We start from the raw sequence: 25,878 nt of genomic DNA, 5'->3' as shown, positions 1-25,878 counted from the left end.
GGACTGGAAAGGAAGGGGGAAGATGCCAGAATAAAATGGTGTGGGGGGGGGAGGGGAAGGAGGATAGCTAGAATATGAAAGGTGAAGCTAGGCGTGTAGGAAACATAAAGGGCGGAAGAGAGGAAGAAATCTGATAGGAGAGGAGAGTGGACCGTAGGAGAAAGAGAAGAAACAAGAGATCAAGAGGGAGGTGATAGGCAGGTGAGAAGAGGTAAGAGGCCAGAGTGCAGAATAGAAGAGAGGAGGGGGAGGAAAGGAGAAATCGATATTCTTGCCATCAGGTTGGAGGCTACCAAGAGGGTATATATGCTGTTGCCCCTCCACCCTGAGGGTAGCGCCATCTTGGCATCAAGAGGAGGCCATGGATCAGCATGTCAAAATGGGAATGGAAATTGGAATTAAAATATTTAGCCACCGGGAAGCTCCCCTTTTGGCGGATGGAGCAGAGACGTTCAGCGAAGCGGCCCTCCAATTTACCGCCGGTCTCACCGATCTACAGGCGCCACTTTGAGCACCGGACACAATAACTAACCCCAGCAGATTCACAGGTGAAGTGTTGCCTCACCCAGAAGGACTGAACGGAGGTGAGGGAGGAGGTGTAGGGGCAGGTGTAGCACTTTGGCCACTTGCCAGGATAAGTGCCAGGAGGTAGATTAGTGGCAAGGGATGAATGGACAAAGGGGATCGCGGAAGGAGCAATCCCTGCGGAATGTAGTGAGGGGGTCGAGGGGAAAATATGTTTAGTGGTAAGACCTCTTTGGACATGGTGGAAATTATGGAGAACGATGTGTTGGACGTGGAGGCTCATGGGGTGGTAGGTGAGGACAAGAGGGACTCTATCACTGTTAAGTGGCGGAAAGATGGGGTGAGCGCGGATGTTCGGGAAATAGAGATGCGGGTGAGGGCAACATCAATGGTGGAGGAAGGGAGACATTCTTTGAGGAAGGAGGGCATCTCTGGTGTCCTGGAAAGGAAAGCCACATCCTGGGAACAGATGTGGTGGGGATGGAGGAACTGAGAAAAGGGAATAGCATTTTTTACGGCAGACAGGATGGGAAGAGGTACAGTCAAGATAGAGGAGACAGGGTGGGAAGGACTCTCACCACTCAGGTCATGCTCTGGTCTCACTGCTGCCATCAGGAAGGTGGTACAGGAGCCTCTGGACCCACACCACCAGGTACAGGAACAGTTATTACCCTTCTACCATCAGACTGTTGAACTGGGGGGACGCACCACAACACTGAACTGTTCCCACTATGCATGAACTCGCTTTCAAGTATTCTTCATCTCATGTTCTCGATATTTATCGCTTCTTTCTTCTAGTTATTTATTTAACTACCGTTATTACCATCTGTAAAACACTCAATTCCCTGGGGGACCCACTATTCGCGGTAATCCCCCACTGCACCCAAAGTGATCATGTGCTCCCTTTCTAAGGACATTCGGGCACGAATGTAACCCAGAAGAGGGGCAGAGGCAGAGCTTGGACCTGTGAGTGGCCATCTTGGTCAAGCCCAAGAGCAAGCCTACCAGGAGCAGGGGCTCATGGACCATCTGATAGTGGAGTGGAAAAGCTGTTGCTAAAATATTGAGTGTGGACTCCCTCCCTGATGGTAGTAATGAGAAGAGGGCATGTCCTGGGTGGTGATGCTAGAGAATAGCAGGTACGTATCTGGAACGCACTGCCAAGGAGGTCATGGTCATAGCGACAAACCGCATGGAAACAGGACATTTGGCCCAACCCGTCCATGCCGGCCAAAATGTCCCAATGAAGAGTTTATCCCATAACCTCTAAATCTCACCTATCTATCATCTTCATCTGCTCATTACACCACTGGCATTTAAGGTAACAATGAAGGTTCTCCATCTCTGTCTGACCTTGGCCAGGTGTGGTTCAGGGCCCTCATTTCTGCCTCTATGGTACGGTGCCAAGTTGTCTTTGGTGTCCCGCCTTCCTTTGCCCTTCAGAGGTCTTGATGATGGAGTTGGCATCTCTTCGCATCACATGCCCAATCCATCTCCGATGTTTCCTCACGATGATTGTAGCCATGTCCTCTAGATGACACTGAAGGAGTACGGGGTGAGTGGAGATCTTGCTTGCCCAGAAAGTATGGAGGATCTTCCTGGTGTGGAACAATGACAGCTTGGCAAGGTTGTTGGTTGTTAGGCGGCAGCTTTCAGACCCAGACAAGAGTGAGGACACAACACAGCTCTGGTACACCTGTCCAACTGACTTCTAAAAAGTTGTCACTGTGCCTGCCTCGAACTTCCTCTGGCTGCTCATTCCGTATACTCACCACCTTCCATGTAAAAAAAGTTGCCTCTCAAGTCTCTGAAACTCTTCCCCCTCTCACCTTAAACCTGTGACCTGAAGTTCTTGATTCCCCAACCCTCTGAAAATGACATTTCTACGTCCCTCACGGTGTCAGAATCAGGTACAACAACAATGTTAAGGAGGCATTTAGACAGACCTATGAACAAGCAGGGCACGGATATGGACCATGGTCAGCATGGATTGTTGGCCAAAGGGTCTGTTGCTGTGCTTCCATGTTTGGTGATGCTTGGTGTGGACTTGGTAGACATGCATCCATGCTATATCACTCAATAACGCCAAGGACAGGCCACTCAGTCCATTCTTGCTCATTCTAGCTCTTTGAAAAAGGCAAGTAGGCTACAGGAGAGTGGAATTTTAAGTGATAGCATACTGCCCTTCTCTTTTTCGCGATCATTAAAAAGTCAGGGCCGGAAACTCTCACCAGGAAAATCTCCCTACCCAATCCCATTTTAGACAACAATCAGCACCCCCAATCCCTTGCAGCGCAGGAGAACTTGCACGGCAACCAAACGTGATGGAAAGGGGAGGGACAGCTCCTGCCCTCCCACGGCTGAGCTGATTGCTCGAGTTGAGCCGCCTTTCACAAGAGCTCGCCCAGCAATTGGTGCAGCCGGTGGTCACTCAGCAGCGCGGCAAGCACGGTGCGTTGCGCGCTGACGTCATCGACAGCGGCGGCCATCTCGGCGGTCGGTGGGTCGGGAGTGCAGGCAGGCAGTCGCATTTTATTTTCTTTTTTACATATAAAATAGATTATTCTTTCTTTCTCTTCTCTGCGTTGTCTTAAACGTTTGATTCACACTGAAAGACGCCTGACGGTTGCGTTGAAAGGGAGCGGGTGGATCCGAGCGCCATGTCGGAGAACCGCGAGCTGGAGGCGCAGGCTGAGGAGACCGGCGAGGAGAAGCAGGTAGACATAATAAGGAACAAAACCTCCTGATCTTACCGCGAGAAACCGGGGCTTCACCCCCGGGGGGCTCAGCTACCCTCTGCCCCCGCCCTATAGAGAGCCAAGTCGCCGTTACTGCGGCTTTTCTGTCTGCTCACGGCGCGGAGGAGGAGGTGGAGCGCGGCCATCACTTCGCGGCCTCCCAGGTCCCGCCGCTTCCTCCCTCAGCGGGCCACTGATTGGTTAGGTGGGCGGGTTCCCGCTCTTGCCATTGGTTGCACACGCTGTCCGTCGGCGCGGCGGGAGGCGGGCGGGCGTGCGAAGCAGGAAATTTTGGTGGCGGGACAATATACAAACTCTTTACTGTGTTGCTAGTATTTCTTCGTAGGAGCTTTCAAAACCTAAAATAACACACTGGCAACGAGCCTTGAAGAGTGGGGTAACAGGCTGGCGCATCCAAAGACATGGTGAAGGTGTGACTGCAGTTGCTGGAAATCTGAAATCAAAACAGAAACGTTGCAAGCAATCAGCAGGTTGGGCAGCATTTAATGTTTCAGGTCTGGAGCTCTTTACTGGACAGTCTTTGACCTGAAAAGTTTAATTATTTGATCTTCCCTGATGTGGCCCAGCCCAGGTAAAGGGTCTCTACCCGAAACACCAACTGCTAATTTCCCCCGACGGATGCTCCCTGATCTGCTGAGTTACTCCAGGGTCTTTATTGGTACTCCAGATATCAGCATCTGAAGTCTTTTGGGTCAAGTTTCTTTTTATATGCACTAATACCAATATCATTCAGCATTCTGGTCATTTGTTGGGTATTAAATTGTCTTAAAGGAGGAGGGCAAGGACCAGAGGTGTTTAATGTAGGAAATCTGGAGCTCAGGGGCCCCTGGCAGCCAGAGGCTGAGTCTGGGAAACTAGAGGGAGGACCGCGAGACCAAATTTAGGGGAAGAAAAGATAGGCCATTGAGCCTATTTGACTGTATTGGCTCTCAACAATCCCGTTTCCCACTCTTCCCCGCAGAGGCAGGTAGTGTTAAAAAAAGCAGGGAGTGTACATAAGGACTTGGACAGATTGGGAGAATGGGCAAAGAAGTGGCAGATGGTATACTAGTGTACGAAAGTGTAAGGTTATGCACTTTGGCAGATGAAATAAAGGTGTACACTTTTTTCTAAACAGAAACAAAATTCAGAAATCAGAGGTGCAAAGGAACTTGGGGGTCCTACTGCAGAATTCCCTAATGGCTAACGTGATGGTAAGGAAGGCAAATGCCATGTTAGCATTCATTTTGAAAGGACTAGATTATAAAAGCAAGGGAATTGATAAGGCATTGGTCAAACCACATGTGGAGTATTGGGAGCAGTCCTTGGAAAGGATGTGTTGGCTTTGGAGAGGGTCCAAAGTAGGTTTACAAGAATGATCCCAGGAATGAAAGAGATCACGGGATTACTCCTGCACTGGAACACTTGCAGATCTTACTGCGAGAACCTGCAGACTACACAGACAGCACACGAAGTGCGAAGTGAATGTCTGTCATTGAGGCTGGAGGAGGGTCTGAGGGAAGTGGTGCTTTGACAGAGCTGGTGGAACCGCTGCCTCACATCTCTGGTGACGCAGGTTCAATCCTGAACTCTGGTGCTATCTGTTCATGGAGTTTGCACCTTCTCCCCATAGCAGCAAGTGGCTTCTGCAGGAGCTCCCGTCTCCTTCCACGTTCCAATGGCGTGCAGGTTGGTAGGATAGTTCTGATTTAAGTTGCAACTAGTGTGTGGATGAGGGGTAGATTTTGGACGTGGTGTTTGATGGTTACTGTGGACTGGAATAGTCAAAATACCCTGTTCCATGTGATATGATAGAACATGGATGGTACACGCCCTTGGGCCCACGATATGCTGATCCTTAACCTACTCTAAGATCAATGCAACCCTTCCCTCCCACGTAGCCCTACATTTTTCTTTCATCCATGTCTCTATCTTAAGAGTCTCTTGTGTGTCCCCAGTATATTTGCCTCTACCACCACCCTTGGTTGAGTATCTATGCATCACCACTCTGTGTTTTTAAAAAAAAACAACAAACAAACAACCAAACACCAACCTGCCCTGACATTCTTGCTACATTTTCCTCCCTACGTACAGTATTAGAGTTATTCCTCCTTGTATTAGCCATTTCTGTCCTGGGTGAAAGTCACTGGCTGTCCACTCGACCTATTATTTTATAAACCCCTGTAAAGTAATCTCTCATTCTCCTTTGCTCTAAAGAGAAAAGCTCAACCTATCCTTATAAGAGATGCTCTGTAATCCATGCACATCCTGATAAATCTCATCTATACCCTCTCTAAAACTTCCACGTCCTTCCTATAATGAGGTGACCTGAACTGAACACAGTACTCTTATCAACTTGACTCTATAGGCATCCGTTAATCTTTCCAGGGCGCAGGCCTGGGTAAGGTTGTATGGAAGACCAGCAGTTGCCCATGCTGCAAGTCTCCCCTCTCCACGCCACCGATGTTGTCCAAGGGAAGGGCATTAGGGCCGATACAGCTTGGCACCGGTGTCATCGCAGAGCAATGTGTGGTTAAGTGCCTTGCTCGAGGACACATCAGGCTGCCTCAGCTGAGGCTCGAACTAGCGACCTTCAGGTCACTAGACCAACGCCTTAACCACTTGGCCACGCGCCAACTTGACTCCACTGTGAATTTGAATAGAGTGGGGACTGTAACATGACTAGACGTCCAAAGTGAGATGAGGAGCACCCGGCGCGTCGAGTAACATCTGCATCTTAATTAGGGCTTAGTGCCCAGGGCCTGACAGGTGAGCAGAGTATGATGTGAGAGGACAGCAGAGAAAAGCATTGGACTGGTTGTGTGAATCATCCAGCATGTGGTGAGACAGGCTTGAGGGAATTATGTACTGGCGCAATTTTCTAAATTAAGGTCATTAGAAAAAGAATGGGGTTAGGAGTTCTGAGAGGAATGGGAACAACGCAGAGTTAATGGGTATAAGATATCAACCCAGATGAATTAAAATATAGAACATTACAGCACAGTGTAGACCCTTCAACCCACGACCTCTAGGACAGATCTTTCATGCGCTAAAAGATTAACTGGGATCTTCCTCATAATTCAACCTATCCTCATAGGACATGCTCTCTAGTCCAGATAAATCGCTCTACACTCCCTGTAGGACACACTCTAAAATCTCCTCTGCTAAATGCCAGAACTTGCACTGATGCCTTTGTTACTTTGCTCCAATGATTCAATTCGCAAAGTAACCAATGGTAGAGCATTGATGGGCTGCCCAGTGAGCCTTCAGTTGCTGAATCATAGTTAGAGAGTCTAGTTGCAGAGCAGATTTGATAGGCTGAATAGCTTAATTCTGCTCGTATGTCTTATGGTCTAGATCACGCGCCTTGTTTTTTAATACAGTGTGATCTGGTTGTCTGAAATTAGATTGTGTGGGTATTTTCAATAGAGACTGGGATTAAAAGTTGAAAGGAAGGTGGAAGAGAGTGGAAAAATACACTGATGGACATTTACATGCAGGACCCTCACCACCAGGTCAGGAACAGTTATTAACCCTCAGCCATCAGGCTCTTGGCCAAAGGAGGTGACTTAACTCAACTTCACTTGCCCCATTACTGAAATTTTCCCACAATCTATAAATTATTTCAACAACTCTTCATCTCATGTTCTCGAGATTTATTGCTTATTTATTTTTTTTACTATTACTTCTTTCTTTTAGTTTATTGTCTTTTGCACAGTGGTTTAACACCAAAGTTGGTCTGGTCTTTCAGTGATTCTATTATGGATTTATTGAGTATGCCCGCAAGGGGTGAATCTCAGGGTTGAATATGGTGACACATATTTAGTTTGATTTTGAACTTAAGATGTTTGGGTATTGGGATCAGTTGGGAGCTTCTAAGTTTGGATATTACCTTAGGGGACAGGGCAGGGAGATGCTTCAAGGGTGGTGAACGGAGCAGAGGTAGTGGTAAATCTTCATGGGTTGGGTGGCATGGAGAGAGGTGGCACAGAACCACAGCGGTCAGTGTAATGCTTTACAGCGGGGTCCCCAACCTTTTTTGCACTGCGGACCGGTTTAGTATTGACAATATTCTTACGGACCGGCCAACTGGGGGGGGGGGAAGGTGTCAGTCAACAGTGGGTGTGCGTGACAGGGAATGAGGAAAGGTGCAGCTGACTCATATTGTTTCATATCGCCAAATCATATCGTTTCCTTGCAGCCTGGTGGTTGGGGACCACTGCTTTACAGTACCAGTGACCCGGGTTCAGTTCCCACTGCTGCCTGTAAAGAGATTGTACATTCCCCCGCGACCATGTGTGTTTTCTTCCATATGAAGTTGCGGGCATGGTATGTTGGTACTGGAAGCATAGCAACACTCGCAGGTTTCCACATCACATGCTCAGACTGTTGGGATTGACACAACTGATGCATTTCACTCTCTTTTGATAAACATAAGACATAGGAGCAGATCTAGGCTGTTTGACCCATCTTGTCTGCTCCACTGTTTGATTTCAACCCCATTCTGTCTTCTCCCCATAACCTTTGATGCCCTTACTAATAAAGAATCTATATATCTCTGCTTTGTGACAAGTAAAGCTGATCTTTGGATTAAAAAAGCTCTTTTTAATCTTGGCAGGACAAGCCAGGGGGCCAAGTTTTTCTAGTCAGTCCTCCAAAAGTGTATGTTTTGGGGCTGCCAAGCTTCATTCTATGAAACTAAGGTTGTAGGTGTAGTTATTAACCATTAACTTGGCAACTTGTTCCTCACAGGATACTCAAACCAACGGAAGAGGGAAATCGCTAAGTGAAGTCTGTTGCTATATGTTCAAGTACTGACTATACAAATACGCACTAATTCTGTTTAACATACAGCAGACTGCCTTCTGGTACAAAAAAGGGAGTGGCAACAACTTTGCTTGAAGTTGTTGGATTCAGTGATGAGTCTGGAAGGCGGAAGATGAGGCATTGCTCCCCTCACTTGCAGTGACCCTCAGTATAACATCTGGCCTACCTTTTTGAAACAGCTCTTAACGTTAAGGCCCCACTCCTCCACCCACCCCATGGCCCTGAAAGTATCTCCGTTAACGGCTTCCCCATCTATCAGAGAGAGGAACTGTGGTGTTAGATTTGTGCCTTTCTTTAGGGAAGGACAAATAAATGTGGTGAGCAGATGCCACTGCCTGTCTGTGCAGAGTGCCAGCCTCCTGGGTAAGGAAGGAGAGTAGTATTCTGTCCAATTCAGATTGGCAACAACATCTCCTCCGCAATCTCCTTCAGCACAAGTGCAGCACAATGCTGTGTGCTTGGCCCCCTGCTCTACTCACTTCAGACTGTAAGGCTTCAATGCCATATCTAAATTTGCTGATAACACCACTGTTGGCCAGATCAAAGGGGGTGACGTATCAGCATATACTGTAGGAGGGGGATAGAAAATGAGGCCGAGTGGTGCCGTAGCAACAATGTCAGCCAGACCAAGGAGCTGATTATTGACTTAAGGAGGAGGAAACCAGTGGTCCGTGAGACAGTCCTCATTAGAGGATCCAAAGTGGAGTGGGTCAGCAGCTTTAAATCCCTCCGTGTTATCATTTCAGAGGATCTGTCCTGGGCCCAGCATGTAAATTCAATTGTGAAGAAGGCACGGCAGCTTTCATAGAAGTTTGTGAAGGACATGAGAGTCAGCTCAAAGACTGGACTGTTTATTGATTTCCACAGGTGCTGCCCTACAGGTCCAGCATTTTCTGTGTTGCCCTGGATGTCCAGCATCTGCAGAATCGCTTGTGTTGACATTGTATTCTGTTGATGTAGGGAAGCGCGACAGTCCTGACCAGCGAGGGGTCAGCCAACAGAATTGATGCTTTACTGGGTGTGATGCACAATCTCATGGACCCCTAGCCACTGGCGTTCTCCACACTCCATCCAGCAGCACAGCCATCATACAGGGGCGGCAGTCTCTGTGATACAGAGGTCAAGGGGTTAAAGTACAGCACGCTGTCGTAGAAACTTAATGTCAGAGAAATGTATACAATATACAACCTGAAATGCTTTATCTTCGCAACCATCCACAAAAACAGAGGAGTGCCCCCAAAGAATGACAGTTAAATGTTAGAACCCCAAAGTCCCCCCCCCCACCCCGCAGCTCCCCTCTCAGGTGTAAGTGGCAGCAAGCAATAATCCCCCCTTTCCCCACTGGCAAAAAAAAAAGCATTGGCTCCCGCCACTCAAGTATGAACAAAGCAACAGCAAAGACACAGACTTGCAGTTACCCCAAAGACTTCATGTTTCACCCGGCATTCGACATACCACAGGCTCTCTCTTTCTCCCCCTAATAAGGGAGAAAGGAGTGTTCCCGTTTCACAGCGAGAGGGGAGACATAACAAACAACTTGCTGGTTTACGATATTAAAAGTGCATTGCGTCGTTCTTTTTCCGAGCTCTGTGCCCGCAGATCTTGGGTCTCTGGGCACACAGCCAAAGATCTTCCATCTCCCTTGACACACCGGTCTTCTCGGACACTGACTTCTGATTCCCCCGTCTCCAAAGCCACAAAATTTGGCCCTCTGAAGGTAAGCTGAGCTCTTGGGCTGAGCCCTTGACGTGCCCAACAATGGCCAGTTATGAAACCCCGAGAGCGGGTCCCATTCCCACAAAGAACCTTAGTCAGCGTGTAACTCTAGGTCAGGGTCTTCAAAAGAACCCTGAAAGGGAAAAATAGAGATATTAAAGGTGAAAATAGAGCTATTTCAAAGATGCAAGCAAAGAAGTGGCCGTTAGGCGCCATTGACCCTCCTAAGCTGTGCCTTCCCATTGGTGATGCATACCAACAAATACCGCGGAGGTCATTGCAAGGACAGCAGTTGTCTACAGTAAAGATTAATAGCTCAGAGAGATAAAAACGTGTCATCTTCTTCTTAAGCCCATCATGCCTACTGGGGCATATCCCACCAACAGTAGCTTGCCAGAGTGCTTTGTCCTGGGCCAGTCCTCCAAGTTGTCCCCAGGTGTAGCCTGTCTTTGTGTGTTCTTCCTCTCCCAGGGATGAGGTCAGTGGAGCTTCTGTTGGTATTTCTGTAGCTCTGGGTTTTTATCAGGATGGGGTTGCAAGCACCACACCCAGCCCTCCTCCCATTTCAGAGCGGGGCTTGGGACTGTCCATGGTGGAGTTGACATAAACGTGAATTATTTTTTCTGTTTCTTAGCACATAGAACAGTACAGGCCGTTTGGCCCCTCGATGTTGTGCAGACCTTTTAACCTGCTCTAAGATCAGTCTAACACTTCCCTCCCACAAAGCCATTTTTCTTTCTTCCATGCGCCCATCTAAGAGTCCCTTATGTATCTGCCTCTACCACCGCCCTGGCAGGGTGTTCCACACACCCTCCAGTGTCTGTGTGGGGCAGAAAAAAACTATCTCTGTCACCCCCCCCCCCATATGTTGCACCAACCACCTTAAAATTAACCATTATATTAGCTATTTCCATCTTGGGAAGGGGCCCTGGCAGTCCAATCTACTATTTCTTTTTAACACCTTGATGTTAGGCTACACCTAGAGTTCTGCCTTCAGCTCTGGTCTCCCCATTACAGCAAGGATGAGGAGACTTTGGAGAGGATGCTGCAGAGACTCGCCAAGATGCTGACTGGATTAGAGAGCATGTGCTGTGAGGAGAGTTTGGACAAACTGAAGTAGTAGAGACTGAGGGGAGGCCAGATAGAAGTTCATAAAGTTTTGTGTGGCATCGATGGAGTAGACAGCTGTTTTTCCAGGGTTCGAATGTCTAATGCTAGAGGTCATTCACTTAAGGTGAGAAGGAGTAAGTTCAAAGAGGTCAAGTTTCTTTTTACACAGAGAGGTGGGTGTTTGGAATGAGCTGGTGGTGGAGGCAGAAACAACAGAGGTTTTTTTAATAGAGATTTTTAAATAAGCACCTGACTATGCAGGGAATGACGAAATATGGACCATGTGCAGGCAGAAGGGATTAGGAAGATCATACAGTTTAGCACGTGTCTAAGGAGTTGGTGCAGGAGGGAGAGCTTCAGATTTTTGGATCATTGGGCTCTCTTCCAGGGAAGGTGGGACCTGGACAGAAGGGACGGTTTGTACCTGAACTGGAGGGGGACTAATATCCTAGAGGGAAGGTTTGCTAGTGTTGCATGGTGAGGTTGGGGGGGGGGGGGGTGTTTAAATTAGAGCTGCAGAGGAATATGAACCAGAGTGTCAGAACAGATAGTGGAGTGATTGTGAGAAAAGATATTAAGCCTACATACAGTCAGGAATCGAAAGGCAGAGTATGGTGGATCTAATGTTCAGAGCTGAGTATATTTCAATGCAAGGAGTATTGTAGAAAAAGCAGGTGAGCTTAGGGCATGGATCAGCAAATGGAATTATGACATTGTAGCTATTAGTGAGACTTGTTTGCAGGAGGGGCAGGACTGGCAGCTCAGTGTTCTGATTCCTTTGCGTGAGATGTGACTGAGCAGGAGGGGTGGCATTACTGGTCAGGGAAAATGTCACAGCAGTGCTCAGTCAGGACAGACTGGAGAACTTGTCTGGTGATGTTTTATGGGTGTAGCCCCCTGGTAAGCCTCAGGCTCTCTCAGCTCGCTTTCATCTAGGGGGAGCAGCTTTCGGCCCCGCCAGACTGGGTAATCAAGTTTGGGTGGATGCTGTGTGATGTACCCCACCCTGCCAAATAACAGACAGTACACCATACGTGTTTAAATGCTTACACTTCATAGATCTTACTGGAACTATGAATTAATAGAGATAAAATATAAAAGAAAAGGAAAAGGCACCAAATTTATCAAAGTTCAGCCACTTCATGCACAACAGTTGGAGCTCGATTAACGGAGTCTTTCCACCATTCGATCCCCTCCAACATCCTCGACCTGCTGCCTGGGACCAACCACGGTGGTCAACCAGACGCTCCACACGAGTCTGTCTTTGTCTCCTCTCCTCGCCGAAGACTCTGGGCCTCGGACTCCTGCTCGGGGTCCATTACATCGGCCAGCTTACAGGATTGCGTCTCCTCTCGCTGTCCCTATCGTGCCTTCTGCCCCAGAGCCTGCAAAAACAATAGCTTACAGACACACAAGAAAGAATAACATCTATCCCAATTGGTTAGCAAATGAATACAATTCTCTTATCAGTAATTATAACCCAAACAAGCTGCGAGAGAGAAGCACTTTCTTATGTTATTAACCTTAGCAGTAACATAAAAGAAGAACCCCTTACATGGGTAGAACTGAGGAATAGGAAGGTTATGACCACGTTATGGGATTGTATTTTTTTCCCAGGGCTGAAATGGCTAACATGAGGGGGCATAGTTTTAAGGTGCTTGGAAGTAGTTATATAGGGGATGTTGGGGTAAGTTTTTCACACAGAATGTGGTGAGTGTGTGGAATGCCCTTCCGGTGACTGTGGTGGAGGCAGATACTATAAGATCTTTTAAGAGACTCTTAGATAGGTATGAGGAGCTTAGAAAAATAGAGGGCTATACGGTAGGGTAATTCTGGGCAGGTTCTAGAGTAGGTTACATGATCGATGCAGCATTGTGGGTCAAAGGGCCTGTAATGTCCTGTAGATTTCTGTGTTTTATGTTGTACGTTCTGTATTATAGAGCACCCAGCAATCTGCGGGATTTAGAGGAGCAAATTCGTAGAGATCACAGACTGTTGCAAGAAACATAAAGTTGTGATAGTAGGTGATTTTAACTTTTCACATATTGACTGGGACTTACATACGGTAAAAAGGCTGGATAGGAAAGAGTTTGTCAAATGTGTTGAGGAAAGTTTCCGTAATCAGTACATAGAAATCCCAGATAGAGAGTGTGATACTAGATCTCCTTTTGGAGAATGAGACAGTAGGTGATGGAATTTTGTGTACGGGAACACTTTGCATCTAGTGATTATAATGCTATTTTTAAAAAAACGGATCTGGTGCTTTCCCAGTGTATATGATGACTAAACTCTTCTTGGGCTTCCAGCTGGGTGCAGATATCAATTTTAACCGACATTTCAGTGACAAACTGCCATCTTCATCAGGGATGATGCCCAGGTATGTCTAGTCCTGTGGTATTTATACCATCCTCCCCCCCATCGTCCAACCCTCCTGATTGGTTAGTCCTCATCCAATCAGGTTTTCATAGTCCCACCTTACTTACAATTGAATTCCAGTTTTTACTTGGAGTGAGGCCTTTGTTTTTGTTCCTCTAGTTTTATTTCAATGGCTTCCTTCACCGGGCAGTCCCAAAAGCCATTGGCACAGCACAGTAGTTTTGTGCCCTCGAAGTCGATCCTATGGCCGTTGCAAATGCAGTGTTCTGCTACCGCTGATTTCTCTGGGTAACCCAAATGGATACACCTGCTGTGCTCCTTGATGCAGGTTTCCACCGAGTGTCCTGCCTGGCTGATGTACACTGCTGCACATTCACGGGGAATCATGTAAACACCAGCCGCCCTGAGCCCAGGTCATCTTTCCTGGAAAGACCAGGAAACCTAACAATGAGGAGGAGCCCATCACTACCACCTGTGTTCCCTATATTCATCAGGATCGTGAAGAAATATCAGATTACTACATCCACACACATATGCAGAAGCTCAAATCACAGCTTATGCAGGTCAAAAATGACCTGGGAGTCAGGGTGGTTGGCAATTACAGGATTCTCTGTGAACAAAGGCAAAGTTCTCACTCTAACCAATCAGGAGGGATGGATGACGGGTATAAGTACCACTGGACCAGACGTGCCCAGGCATCGTCTCTGATGAAGATGGCAGAGTTTGTCATTGAAATGTCAGTAAAAATCGATACCTGTTCCCAGCTGGAAGCACAAGAAGAGCTTATTCATCATAAAAAGAGCTTTGACCAGCAGCTCATCCTGAAGTTTTGAGAGGGGACTTCAATCAGGTCCCTGCCTGAGGATAAAAGACAGTGGTGGATCAGTACAGCGCAAAAGAGCTTTGACCAGCGACCGCTTGGTGTTCGGGATTGATCAGCAAGAGCAAATTAAAGGAAGGCAGGGGCAAAGGCAGCAGCCATCGTCACAGTGGACAGAGTCTAGAGTGGTGACTTGAGGCTTTAGCTCTTGGAGGCTTCAGTCAGAGAAAGCAAAAAAAAAAAAAGAAAAGCTCAAGATTTTTTTCATTCTCTTTATATGTGGTCAGCTAGGACAGTAGGGATGACAGGCAGGATAGTGGAATGTTCCTGTTCAGGGATGTGGGAAGGCAGGGAGACCTCCAATGTCCCTGTCAACTACAACTGCGAGAAGTGTATCCAGCTGCAGCTTCTAACAAATCGCATTAATAAGTTGGAGCTGGAACTGGATGAACTGGATCATTCAGTTGGGGTGATTGATAGGACATATAGAAAGGTGGTTACGCCCAAGGTGTAGGACACAGGAAACTGGGTGACAGTCAGGAAGGAGAGTGGGGTTAAGGTGCCAGTGCAGAGTACCTTTGTGGCTATCCTCATCAACAACAGATTCATCACTTTGGATATTGTTGGAGTGGCGGGGGGGGGGGGGGGGGGGATGACGGAACAGAGGAAAGTAGTGGGTGAGTCTCTAGCACTGAATCTGCCTCTGGACTCAGAAGGGAAAGGGGTGGGGGGGGAGAAGAGGCATACTATGGTGATGGGGGATTTGGGGATTTGTTAATAGGGGAACAGACAGGAGCCCTGTGGCCGAGAACAAAATTTCTGGATGGTATGTTCCCTCTGAGATATCTCGGATTGAGGCCTTGGCATTCTTAAGTGGGAGGGTGAGCAGCCAGAAGTTGCGGTCCATGTAGGTACTAATGTCAAGGGTAGGATGAGTGACGAGGTTCTGTATAGAGATTTCAGAGAGTTAGGTTTATTTATTTTTTTGCGTATGTATTTGCTTGGGAGACAGACACAGTCTTTGGATGTGAGGCAAAGTGAGGTCATGAACTTTAGACAGATTAGAGGAGAAGTTGTTTGCTGTCTTGAGGCAAATTAGGGTGGAGAAATCCCCAGGGGCTGACAATGAGTTCCCTTGGACCTTTTGAGAGGCTGATGCAGAAGATGCAGGGGCCCCAGTAGACATACTTAAAACATCCTTAGCTGGAGGATTGGAGGATAACTGTATTTTTCTGTTGTTTAGGAAAGGCTCTAAGAAAAAGTCAGGAAATTATAAGCCAGTAAGGCTGACATCAGTAGTGGGAAAGTTATAAGAAGGTATTCTAAGGGACCGGATATATAAGTATTTGGATAGGCAGGGACTTATTGGGGATAGTCAGCATGGCTTTGTGCATGGTAGGTCATGTCTAACTAATTTTATAAGAGTTTCTGGAGGAATCTGCCAGGAAAGTTGATGAAGGCAAGGCAGTTAATATTGTCTACATCGACTCTAGCAAGGCGTTTGACAGGGTCCCACGTGGGAGGTCAAGAAGGTTCAGTCACAGAGATTTCAAGGTAAGGTTATGAATTGGATTAGGCATTGGCTTCGCGGAAGAAGCCAGAGAGGTAGTAGATGGTTGCCCCTCTGGAAGCCTGTGACTAGTATACTGCAGGGATCTGTGTTGGGTCTATAGTTCAACACACACAAAATGCTGGCGGAGCTCAACAGGCCAAGCAGCATCTACGAAAACGAGTAAATAGTGGACATTTTGGGCCGAGACTCTTCTTCAGGATTGTTGTTGTTTGTCATCTATTATCAACTATATGATTGATAATTTGGTAAACTGGATCAACAGATTTGCGGATGACATCAAAATTGGAGGTGTAGAGGATAGGGAGGAAGACTATTAGCTTGCAATAGGATCTGGAACAGCTGATAAAATGGGCTGAAAATGGCAGATGGAATTTAATGCAGGCAAGTGTGAGGTGTACACTTTGAGAGGACCAACCAGGGTAGGTCTTACACAGTGAGCACTGAGGAGTGCGGTAGAGCAGAGGGATCTGGGAATACAAGTAATAATTCTTTGAAGGTAGCATTGTAGATAGTGTTGTTAAAAAAGAAGTTTTTGGCACATTGACCTTCAGGATCAATGTATTGAGTACAGGATTTGGGATGTCATGTTGAAATTGTATAAGACTTTGGTGAGGCCTATTCGGAGTATTGTGTGCAGTTTTGGTTACTGACTTGCAGGAAAGGTGTACTGTAAATAAGATTGAAAGAGTGCAGAGAACATTTACAAAGATGTTGCTGGGACTTGAGAACCTGAGTTATAGGGAAAGATTGAATAGGTTCCTCGAATGAAGAAGATTGAGGGGAGTTTTGATAGAAGTATACAAAATTGAGGGATATAGATAGAGTAGATGCAAGCAGGCTTTTTCCACTGAGGTTGTGTCAGGCTACAACTAGAGGTCATAGGTTAAGGGTTAACGGTAAAATGTTCAGGGGAACATGATGGAGGGGGGCTTCTTCTCTCAGAGGGTTGTGAGAGTGTGGAACAAGCTGCCAGCGCATGTGGTGGATGTGAGGTTGATTTCAACATTTGATAGAAATTTGAATAAGTACGTGGGTGGGTGGGGTATGGAGATCTATGGTCCTCCATAGTCAGTGGGACTGGGCAGAACAGTGGTTTGGCATGTTTCACTGTTCTCTTCTACGTCTATGACTGTACCAGAACAGGATAGTTGTTCCTCCAGATCTGATGCAGCACAAAAAAAACAGTAAGATAAAGAATGCAATTACATCAAGAAATGGAATAGTATAAATAGCTCATGTAGATAAGTTTATTGTATGTCCATAAATTGACACTAGGCACAGGAGTGCATGTACAGAGGCAGACTGACAGGAAATGATAAAGTAGTGGCAGTGGGGGTTACATAGAAAATCTACAGCACATTACAGGCCCTTCGGCCCGCAATGCTGTGCTGAACATGTACTTACTTTGGAAATTACTTAGGGTTAGCCATAGCCCTCTATTATTCCAAGCTGCACGCACCCATGGGGTTGTGGTAGGGTGAGTTAGCAGGTGGTGGTTTGGGGAAAGTAACTGATTTTGAGTCTGGTAGGCCTGGTGTGGATGCCATGTAGGTTCCTTCTGGCTGGGAGCAGAACAAACATTCCATTAGCTGGGTGGGTGTGGTTCTACAACGGACTTCTGTGTATATATCCGTGAAAAATACATATTTCAACTTTATGTATATTAACTCTGCATCTGCAGAGAATGCTGGAGATTGTCACACCTGTGGAGTGATAAACCATTCATGCTTTGGGTTATTAACAGTCTGTCTCTCCACTCCTGCTGTGTGTTTCCAATATCTGATATTATTTCAGATTTATAGGATCTCTTGTGTTTTCGTTAAAATTTTCTTCAACACTGCATCAGCCCTGTGTAGCTCATTCAGAATGACCTTTCAGTGAAGTAAGAACTTCAGCAATGGGAGAACAAACAGGCCATTCAGCCCGTCAAGCCTATTTTACCAACTAGTAAGCTTCAGCTGATTCAATCGGGCATCTGACACCTTCTGGCAGTGATTCAAATCTGTCAGCTTTGGGCTTGAAGTTGTGCATTGCGTTGACACTGAGGTAGAGTAGCGCAGTGGATAGCAAGATGCTATTACAGCTTGGGGTGCCAGAGTTCAGAGTTCAATTCCAATGTCATTGTAAAGAGTCTATACGTGTGGGTTTTCTGGTTTCCCCCCACGCTCCAAAGATGTACCTGTTATTAGGGTTAATTAGTCATTGTAAACTGTCCCATGATTAGGCTAGGGTTAAATTGGGTGTTGTTGGGCAGTTTGACTCGAAGGGCCGATTACAAATTGTATCTCAACAGATAAATAAATACCCTTCTTTCTGAGTGATAAAGGTTGTCCTTGACTCTCCCTGAAATGGCTAATTCTCTTTGAATCTTTCAACCTTGTGAAGTCGAGCAGACTTGCCTTGGACTGTTGACCTCTCAAGTCCCAGAAATCTTTCTGGTGAACCTTGTCTGCACTCCTCCATGGCAAGATTAGATTAGGTTAGATTATTGTCATTTACACCTGGGTGCAATCAAATTCTTCGCTTGTATGAGCTCACAAAGTAAACAGTGTCATGGTTATAATAATTACAGCAGTGAGTGTAAGCCAACAGGATAGTGCAGTCTGTAGTGTGTAAAACAACAGAATAGTGCTGTCTGTAGTGTAAAGCAACAGAATAGTGCTGTCTTTTTTAAAAACGTAAACACAAGGAATTCTGCAGATGCTGGAAATTCAAGCAACACACATCAAAGTTGCTGGTGAACGCAGCAGGCCAGGCAGCATCTCTAGGAAGAGGTACAGTCGACGTTTTGGGCTGAGACCCTTCGTCAGGACTAACTGAAGGAAGAGCTAGTAAGAGATTTGAGAGGGGGAGGGAGAGATACAAAATGATAGGAGAAGACAGGAGGGGGAGGGATGGAACCAAGAGCTGGACAGGTGATTGGCAAAGGGGATATGAGAGGATCATGGGACAGGAGGCCCAGGGAGAAGGAAAAGGGGGAGGGGGGGAAAACCCAGAGGATGGGCAAGGGGTATATTCAGAGGGAGAAAAAGGAGAGAGAGAGAAAGAATGTGTGTATATAAATAAATAGCGGATGGGGTACGAGGGGGAGGTGGGGCATTAGCAGAAGTTAGAGAAGTCAATGTTCATGCCATCAGGTTGGAGGCTACCCAGATGGAATATAAGGTGTTGTTCCTCCAACCTGAGTGTGGCTTCATCTTTACAGTAGAGGAGGGTGTGGATGGACCTATCAGAATGGGAATGGGATGTGCAATCTGTAGTGTGTAAAGCAACTGACTGGTGCAGAGATTGCAGTGACAAGCCTGTGACAGACTGTTTACCACTCTACGGGTTCTGTCGGTCTGTCCTTCATCTGGTGGGATGAGCCACGTGCTATGTTTCAGGGTCCTATGTAACTAGAATAGGCCACCAGACGCCACAATCTCCCTTCGTCTTTGAATATTGTGGATCTTCCTCTAACCGAGTTCCTTAATTTGTCCAGCCCCTGTATCCTTGATTTCTTTAATCACTTTAAAATCCTCCATGGCAAAGATTGACTTCACTTCTAAAGAAACATTGTTTATTGTCACATGTCTTTTGTTATATGTTATACATAGGGGTTGAGAGGGAAAATAAATCAACCATCTTGAATGGTAGAGCAGACTTGATGGGCTGAGTGGCCTAATTCTGCTCCAATATCGTATGGTTTTGTACACCAGCATGTAATAAAATTCCCTGTTCACATGAAACCCTCTTTCCTCTCGTCCCAGGTGGCCGGGCCAATAGTTTGTTCCTCAATTTTCCTTAATCCAACAGTATCTGCCCTTTAAAATCTTACATTGTATGGTGGAGACATGCGCAGAAGAATGATGTGGATTTGGAGGCTTCTCGAGAACACAAGTGCTCTGTGAGATAATGCTATCTTCCCCAGGCAACTGCCTTGTCATTGAGGGGTAAGAAGAGCCCTAGCTCAAAGTGTTTCACACGCCAGCTATGAATAGAGGCACTGGCTCCCTGAGGGTCACAGGTAAAGGACTAATGGGCACGCACAGCCCTGGATTCTGTTACCAGTGCCACTGACATTACATCACTGAGCTCTTCTTCGGATCTCTAATCCACTGTTGTTTGTTCAGCCCGTTCAGCTGTTGTCCCTCTGGTCGTATCTCCACTGATCCCCACCAACCAAGCAGCTCCTCTTCACCCTCCCCCCACCCCCTTATCTCTGCTGCTCTGTTTTTGCAAGCTGTAGTAAAGTTTAATTATTCTGTTTATAATGGTTGGCTGACTTTTATCCCTGCCTGTTTTGACTTCTGGATCTAAACTCGGCAGCTGATCTCAAAACTGATGCCTCAGTGTATCGCTAGGGGAGCTAAGCCAGGATCCTTTCTCCCTTGTTTGTTCATGATCTTACTGGTCCATTTAAAATAGTTTATTTAGTATCCTGGCCATTCAGCCCACACAGCACAAAGTGTTCTTTTGGAGGCATGAGATGTTGCTGGTGCTGGATTTATAGAGCAACACACAAAATGCTGGAGGCACTCAGCAAGTCAGGTAGTGTCTATAGAGAGGAATAAACAATTGACATTTCAGGCTGAGACCCTTTATCAGGATTGGAAACGAAGGGGGAGGAAGCCAGAATAAGGTGGTGGTCTAGGGGAAAGTACAAGCTGGCAGGTGATAAGTGAAGCCAGGTGAGGGGGGAAGGTAGGCCAGTGGGTGTTCTTCAGAATGTTGATGGCAGAGTTGCTGCCTCACAGCAGCAGAGGCCCGGGTTCGATCCTAACTCCTAACTTCCGGCACTGTGTGTGTGGTGTGTGTGTGTGTGTGTATATATATATAGTTAGAACATTCTCTCTGAGGCCATGTGAGGACTCAGAGTGCTCTGGTTTCCTCCCACATCCTAATGTGTTGGTGAGTTAGTTGCCCCTTTATTATCTGGGTGAGGGGTATGGGTTAGGTTACAGGGAGCAGGCAGGAGAATAAATCAGCTATCAGCAAACTTGATGGGCCAAATGGCCTAATTCTGCTCCTGTGTCTTATGGGTAGTATTTTGGGGGTAATTGATGGGAATGTGGGGAATATAAATATTGGGATGGGTTATAAATATTTGGTTGATGGTTGGCATGGTCGAAAGGTCTCTTTGGTCTGGACATTATCAGGATCAATGTAAGGTGATCCAAGTCTCTGTATCACATTAAGGGATACTGGACAGCATTTTTAAGCTTTGTGGCCCTGAGAGAATCACAAAGCAACACACAAGTGCTGGAGGAGCTCAGCAGGTCAGGCAGCATATGGAGGGAAATGGACAGTCGATGTTTTGGGTCGAGACCCTTCATTAGATTAGATTAGATTCAACTTTATTGTCATTGTGCCGAGTACAGATACAAAGCCAGTGAAATGCAATTAGCATCTGACGAGAAGTGCAAAAGAAAAGTATTATTTACAAAATAACTGCGAATAAAAAGTAAGTGCTACAGCATACAAATATAAAAGTACTGAGACAGTCCAACATGGGTGCAATACTGCTTAGCGCTGTGATATGAGGTTCAGCAGAGCCATAGCCTCAGGGAAGAAGCTCTTCCTGTGCCTGCTGGTGCGGGAGCAGAGGCTCCTGTAGCGCCTACCGGATGGGAGGAGAGTAAAAAGTCCATGGTTAGGGTGAGATACATCCCTGATAATGCTTTTCTCCCTGCCCAGGCAGCGCTTATGGTAGATGTTCGCAATGGTGGGCAATTGGGTGCCTATAATCCGCTAGGCAGTTTTCACCACCCACTGGAGTGCTTTGCGGTCCGATACAGGACAATTGCTATACCACTCTGAGATGCAGTCGGTGAGTATGCTCTCAATGGTACAACGGTAAAAGTCCGTCAGTATCCTGGGACAGAGGTGAGCTTTCTTGATGCTCTGCAGGAAATAAAGGCGCTGTTGTGCCTTTTTAATCAGGATGGAGAAGTTCAGGGACCAGGTGAGATCATCGGAAATGTGGACACCAAGGAATTTGAGGCTTGATACATGCTCCACTACAGCTCCGTTGATGTAGATGGGGACATGAGTGTGGCTCCTAGAATGCCTGAAGTCCACAATAATCTCCTTGGTCTTCTGGCTTTTAAGGGCCAGGTTGTTGTCGGCACACCACGCAGACAGGTGCTGGACCTCGTCCCTGTAGGCTGTCTCGTCATCCCCTCTGATCAGGCCAACTACCATGGTGTCGTCTGCGAACTTGATTATGGAGTTAGAACCGTGTACAGGAACGCAGTCATAGGTGAAAATGGAGTACAGAAGAGGGTTCAGCATACAGCCTTGAGGCACGCCGGTATTCAGAGTGAGAATGGAGGAGAAGAGGTTGTCTAACTTAACAGATTGGGGTCTGTTAGTCAGAAAGTCCAAGGTCATCAGAACAGTATTATAGATGCTGGAGTTTCTAGCTTCTGAATTTGGAAACTTGTTTAACTAAGGAAGTGATTATTCCCATTGGCTCTGAGCAATCCGACTCTTCCCTCTTCTTGTTTTCCATATACCCATTCAATGTATTCTGATCCCCACAAAGTCCCCTTTTAGTCTTTTGCTGCTTATGTATATAGAGGGAGTGATTCACAGTGCCGAATTAACCCACTTAGAATATTTATGTGGCTTGGGCCCTTTGGGGGAGCCCACAAGGTCACAGGAAAAACGTGCTAACTGCACAGAAATAAGCAGGTTGGCATCAGACCTCAGTATTTAGAGCTGTGTGGCAGCAGTACTACCTGCTACATTGCTTTTCTGACCTCCCTTCCTAATTCACAACAGTACTTTGAAGGTAGTTAAACATCATAAAGTACTCTACAAGAGTGGCCACAAGCAAGATTTGGCATGTGGCCACTTTGGGGCCAATCACCGCACACTCCATATGGAAGAGCACGTCGCGGCAGAGAGATCAGAGTTGGTTTATTATCACTGATGTATGCAGTGAAATATGTTGTTTTGTGATGGCAGTACAGTGTAAAGACAAATTACTACAAGTTACAATAAAAGCATTTAAAATTTAAATAAATATGTCAGAAGAGGAACAGTGAGGCAGTGTACATGGACCTTTTTTTTAAAAAAATCTGATGGCAGAGGGGAAGAAGCTGTCCCAAAAAAAATTGGGAATGGCTTTTAGGCTCTTATACCCAAAATAATCTGCAGATGCTGGGGTCAAAGCAACACTCACAACATGCTGGAGGGGGAAGGAGCAGAGGCCCTATAAAGAAGGTGGGGGGAGGGTGGGAAGGAGAAGGCTGGTAGGTTCCAGGTGAAAAACCAGTAAGGGGAAAGATAAAGGGCTGAGGGAGGGGAAGCAGGGAGGTGATAGGCAGGAAAGGTGAAGAAGGAATAGGGGAAAACACAATGGGTAGTAGAAGGAGGTGGAACCATGAGGGAGGTGATAAGCAGCTGGGGGAGGGGGCAGAGTGACATAGGGGAAGGGAGGGGGAGGGAATTACCAGAAGTTGGAGAATTCTATGTTCATACCAAGGGGCTGGAGACTACCTAGATGGTATATGAGGTGCTGCTCCTCCAACCTGAGTTTGGCCTCATCATGGCAGTAGAGGAGGCCATGTATGGACATATCTGAATGGGAGTGGGAAGCAGAGTTGAAGTGGGTGGCTTCACCTTTCTTGCCTATCCCCTCCCCCACCCCTTTATCTTCCCTCTTACTGGTTTTCCACCTGGAACCTACCAGCCTTCTCCTTCCCACCCTCCCCCCAGCTTCTTTGTAGGGCCTCTGCCCCTTCCCTCTGTTGTTCGTCCATCGTTGACGTCGATGAGGACCTCGACACCAATATGATGGTGTTGAGACTAGCGCGTGATTTGGATTTAAGTGAGGGAGAGTTGCGCAGCGTCAGCCTCACTCTCTCTTCCCAATTCCCATCTGGATCCAGGGGCAAGACAGAGTCTAGACGGCTGGAGATGGGACGAGGCGCAGTGGATGACCGGGACGTCTTCTGTGTCTTGTCCTGCTCTACACGTTCCACGACACTTGCAGAGACTGACTTCTTGACTGCTGGACCTTCCATTGGTCTCGTCCGCTCAATCCGCCGGAGTCTGTCTTCACATGCTGGAATAGACAACTCCCTATCTCACCGAGGGTTTGAGACCCGTCAGCTACCCTCACCTGGTTTAGCCGGCTTGTCGAAGCTGTTGCCCGGGGTGTGGCCGCTGTCGCATGCAAACAGCTACGGGGAGCCACAGGTGAGAGCTGAGTGCCAGGTGGGGACCAAAGGTGGGCTAACAGAGTGACATAGGGGAAGGGACGGGGAGGGAATTACCAGAAGTTGGAGAATTCTATGTTCATACCAAGGGGCTGGAGACTACCTAGATGGTATATGAGGTGTTGCTCCTCCAACCTGAGCAGGACAAGACACAGAAGACGTCCCGGTCATCCACTGCGCCTAGTCCCATCTCCAGCCCTTCCCTCTACAGTCCTGACAAAGGGTTCCGGCCCGAAACGTCGACCCATATTTTCCACAGATGCTGCCCGACCTGCTGAGTTCCTCCAGCATGTTGTGAGGCTCTTATACCACCCTCCCTCATGGTAGTTATGAGATGAGGGCATGTCCTGAATGGTGAGGGTCCTTAATGATGGATGGTACTTTCCTGAGGGAACTGCTTCCTGAAGATGGTATGGAAGGTGGGGAGGGTTCTGCCCATTGATGAAGATGGCAGAGTCTACAGCAACACACAAAATGCAGCAGGAAATCAGAAGGCCAGGTAGCATTTATGGAGGGAAATGAACAGTTGACATTTTGGGCTGAGGCCCTTCATCCGGGTTGGAAAGGAACAGGCAGAAGCCAGTTTAAAAGTTGGAAGTAGGGGGAAGAGTATAAGCTGGCAGGTGATGGGTGAAAACAAGTGAGAAGGTAGGAGGGTGGGGAGGGGGGGAATGAAATAAGAAGCTGGTGAGTGATAGATAGAAAAGGTAAAGGGGAAATCTAGGAGAGGAGAGTGCTACATGAGAGAAAGGGAAGAAGGAGGGGCAGAGGGAGGTGATGGGCAGTTGAGGAGAAGAGATGAGGTGTTCTGCAGCATCAGGAGGGAATTCCAGAGCTTTGTACCCACCACTGAAGGCACAGCCTTGAGCAGTGGAGACGTACAGAGGATCATGTCTGAGATTATTGTTGGGTACAAAGAGGTCACAGAGTTCGGGAAGGGCTTCAGGACAAGGTAGATTTTTTTTTTAATTCTCTTCAGGTTTCGCTGAGCTGTTATCCTTTGGCATTAGGTCACTGGTAAATAAGTCACTTTGTTTGAACTGCATGAAATTACTACTGCAAGTTGTTCACCCTGTAAAGCCAAACAAAGAAATTCAGATCAAAGGCCATTAGATGCATAGACTTAACTCCAATTTGCAGTGATTTCTCCCCCTCCCACTTTTCTCTGTCTCTACCTCTCTGTCTCTACCTCTCTGTCTCTACCTCTCTACCCCTACCTCTTCTCTTTCTCTCCCCTCCTCATTCTGGTTCCTCTCTTACCCCTTCTCCCCATCTGCCCATCACATCCTTCTGGTTTCTCTCCTTTCTCCCATGGTCCACTCTTCTCTCCTATTAGATTCTTCTTTCAGTCCTTTAACTCTTTCACCCATCCCTTCCCTAACCTACCCACCTCCCCCCTTGCCTAGTCTCAACCATCATCTCTCAGCTATTACTCCTTTCCCTCTCTCTACCTTTTTAGTCTGGCTTTTTCGTACCATTTCCTTTTTCGGTCTTGATGAAGGGTGTTGGCAATTGCTTGTTCTCCTCCATAGGTGCTGCCTGACCTGCTGAGTTCCTCCAGCATTTTGTGTGTGTTGTGCTTGCGTAATAATCCTACCCAGCCCTGCTTTCTGCTCCCAGCGCCTTGGGGTTAAGTTGCAAACATTTGCGTCTTGGACTGTAATAAAGAGATTACAAAGCAGGATAAATGGCCCATGAAATCTTAAGTTTTAACCTGTCCCTCCCAAATCCAGCTGCATGCTACTGGCTTAACACCGGCTTGCCTCTGAGCCACAAGCCCAAGGGAGAAGGGAGTTTGGATGCATAAGGCAGACTGACATTCCCAATACGAGTCCAACAAGAGACCCCGAACCAAGTCCCCCATTGCTGTCTCAAATTGTGAAGGGGTAAGGTGTGGAAAGGATATTGTTACATATGTGTAGAGCAAGAACAATAACAGAGTAATAGAATTAAAAGCATGTTAGCCACAGTACATTTGGGACAACT

The 25,878-nt window shown here is 47.0% G+C and overlaps 1 protein-coding gene across 2 annotated transcripts in view; it reads left to right on the top strand.

Moving 5' to 3' along the window:
• Positions 1-2,977: 2,977 nt before the first annotated feature.
• The window catches only part of LOC140211802 (alpha-endosulfine-like), a 37,365-nt gene continuing 14,464 nt past the window's right edge, over positions 2,978-25,878 (top strand). Inside the window, exon 1 of one of the 2 annotated variants that reach the window (XM_072281959.1) lies at positions 2,978-3,242. In XM_072281959.1, the coding sequence (XP_072138060.1) occupies positions 3,186-3,242 (57 nt within the window). In that variant the 5' untranslated portion in view covers positions 2,978-3,185. The remainder of the gene's footprint in view (positions 3,243-25,878) is intronic. The other variant, XM_072281951.1, reaches the window with a different exon arrangement.

The sequence above is a fragment of the Mobula birostris genome, chromosome 2 (assembly GCF_030028105.1).
Source record: "Mobula birostris isolate sMobBir1 chromosome 2, sMobBir1.hap1, whole genome shotgun sequence".
Lineage (NCBI taxonomy): Eukaryota > Metazoa > Chordata > Chondrichthyes > Myliobatiformes > Myliobatidae > Mobula > Mobula birostris.
The sequence above is the reverse complement of the archived record's forward strand: the minus strand, read 5'-3'. Positions and strand labels throughout refer to the sequence as shown.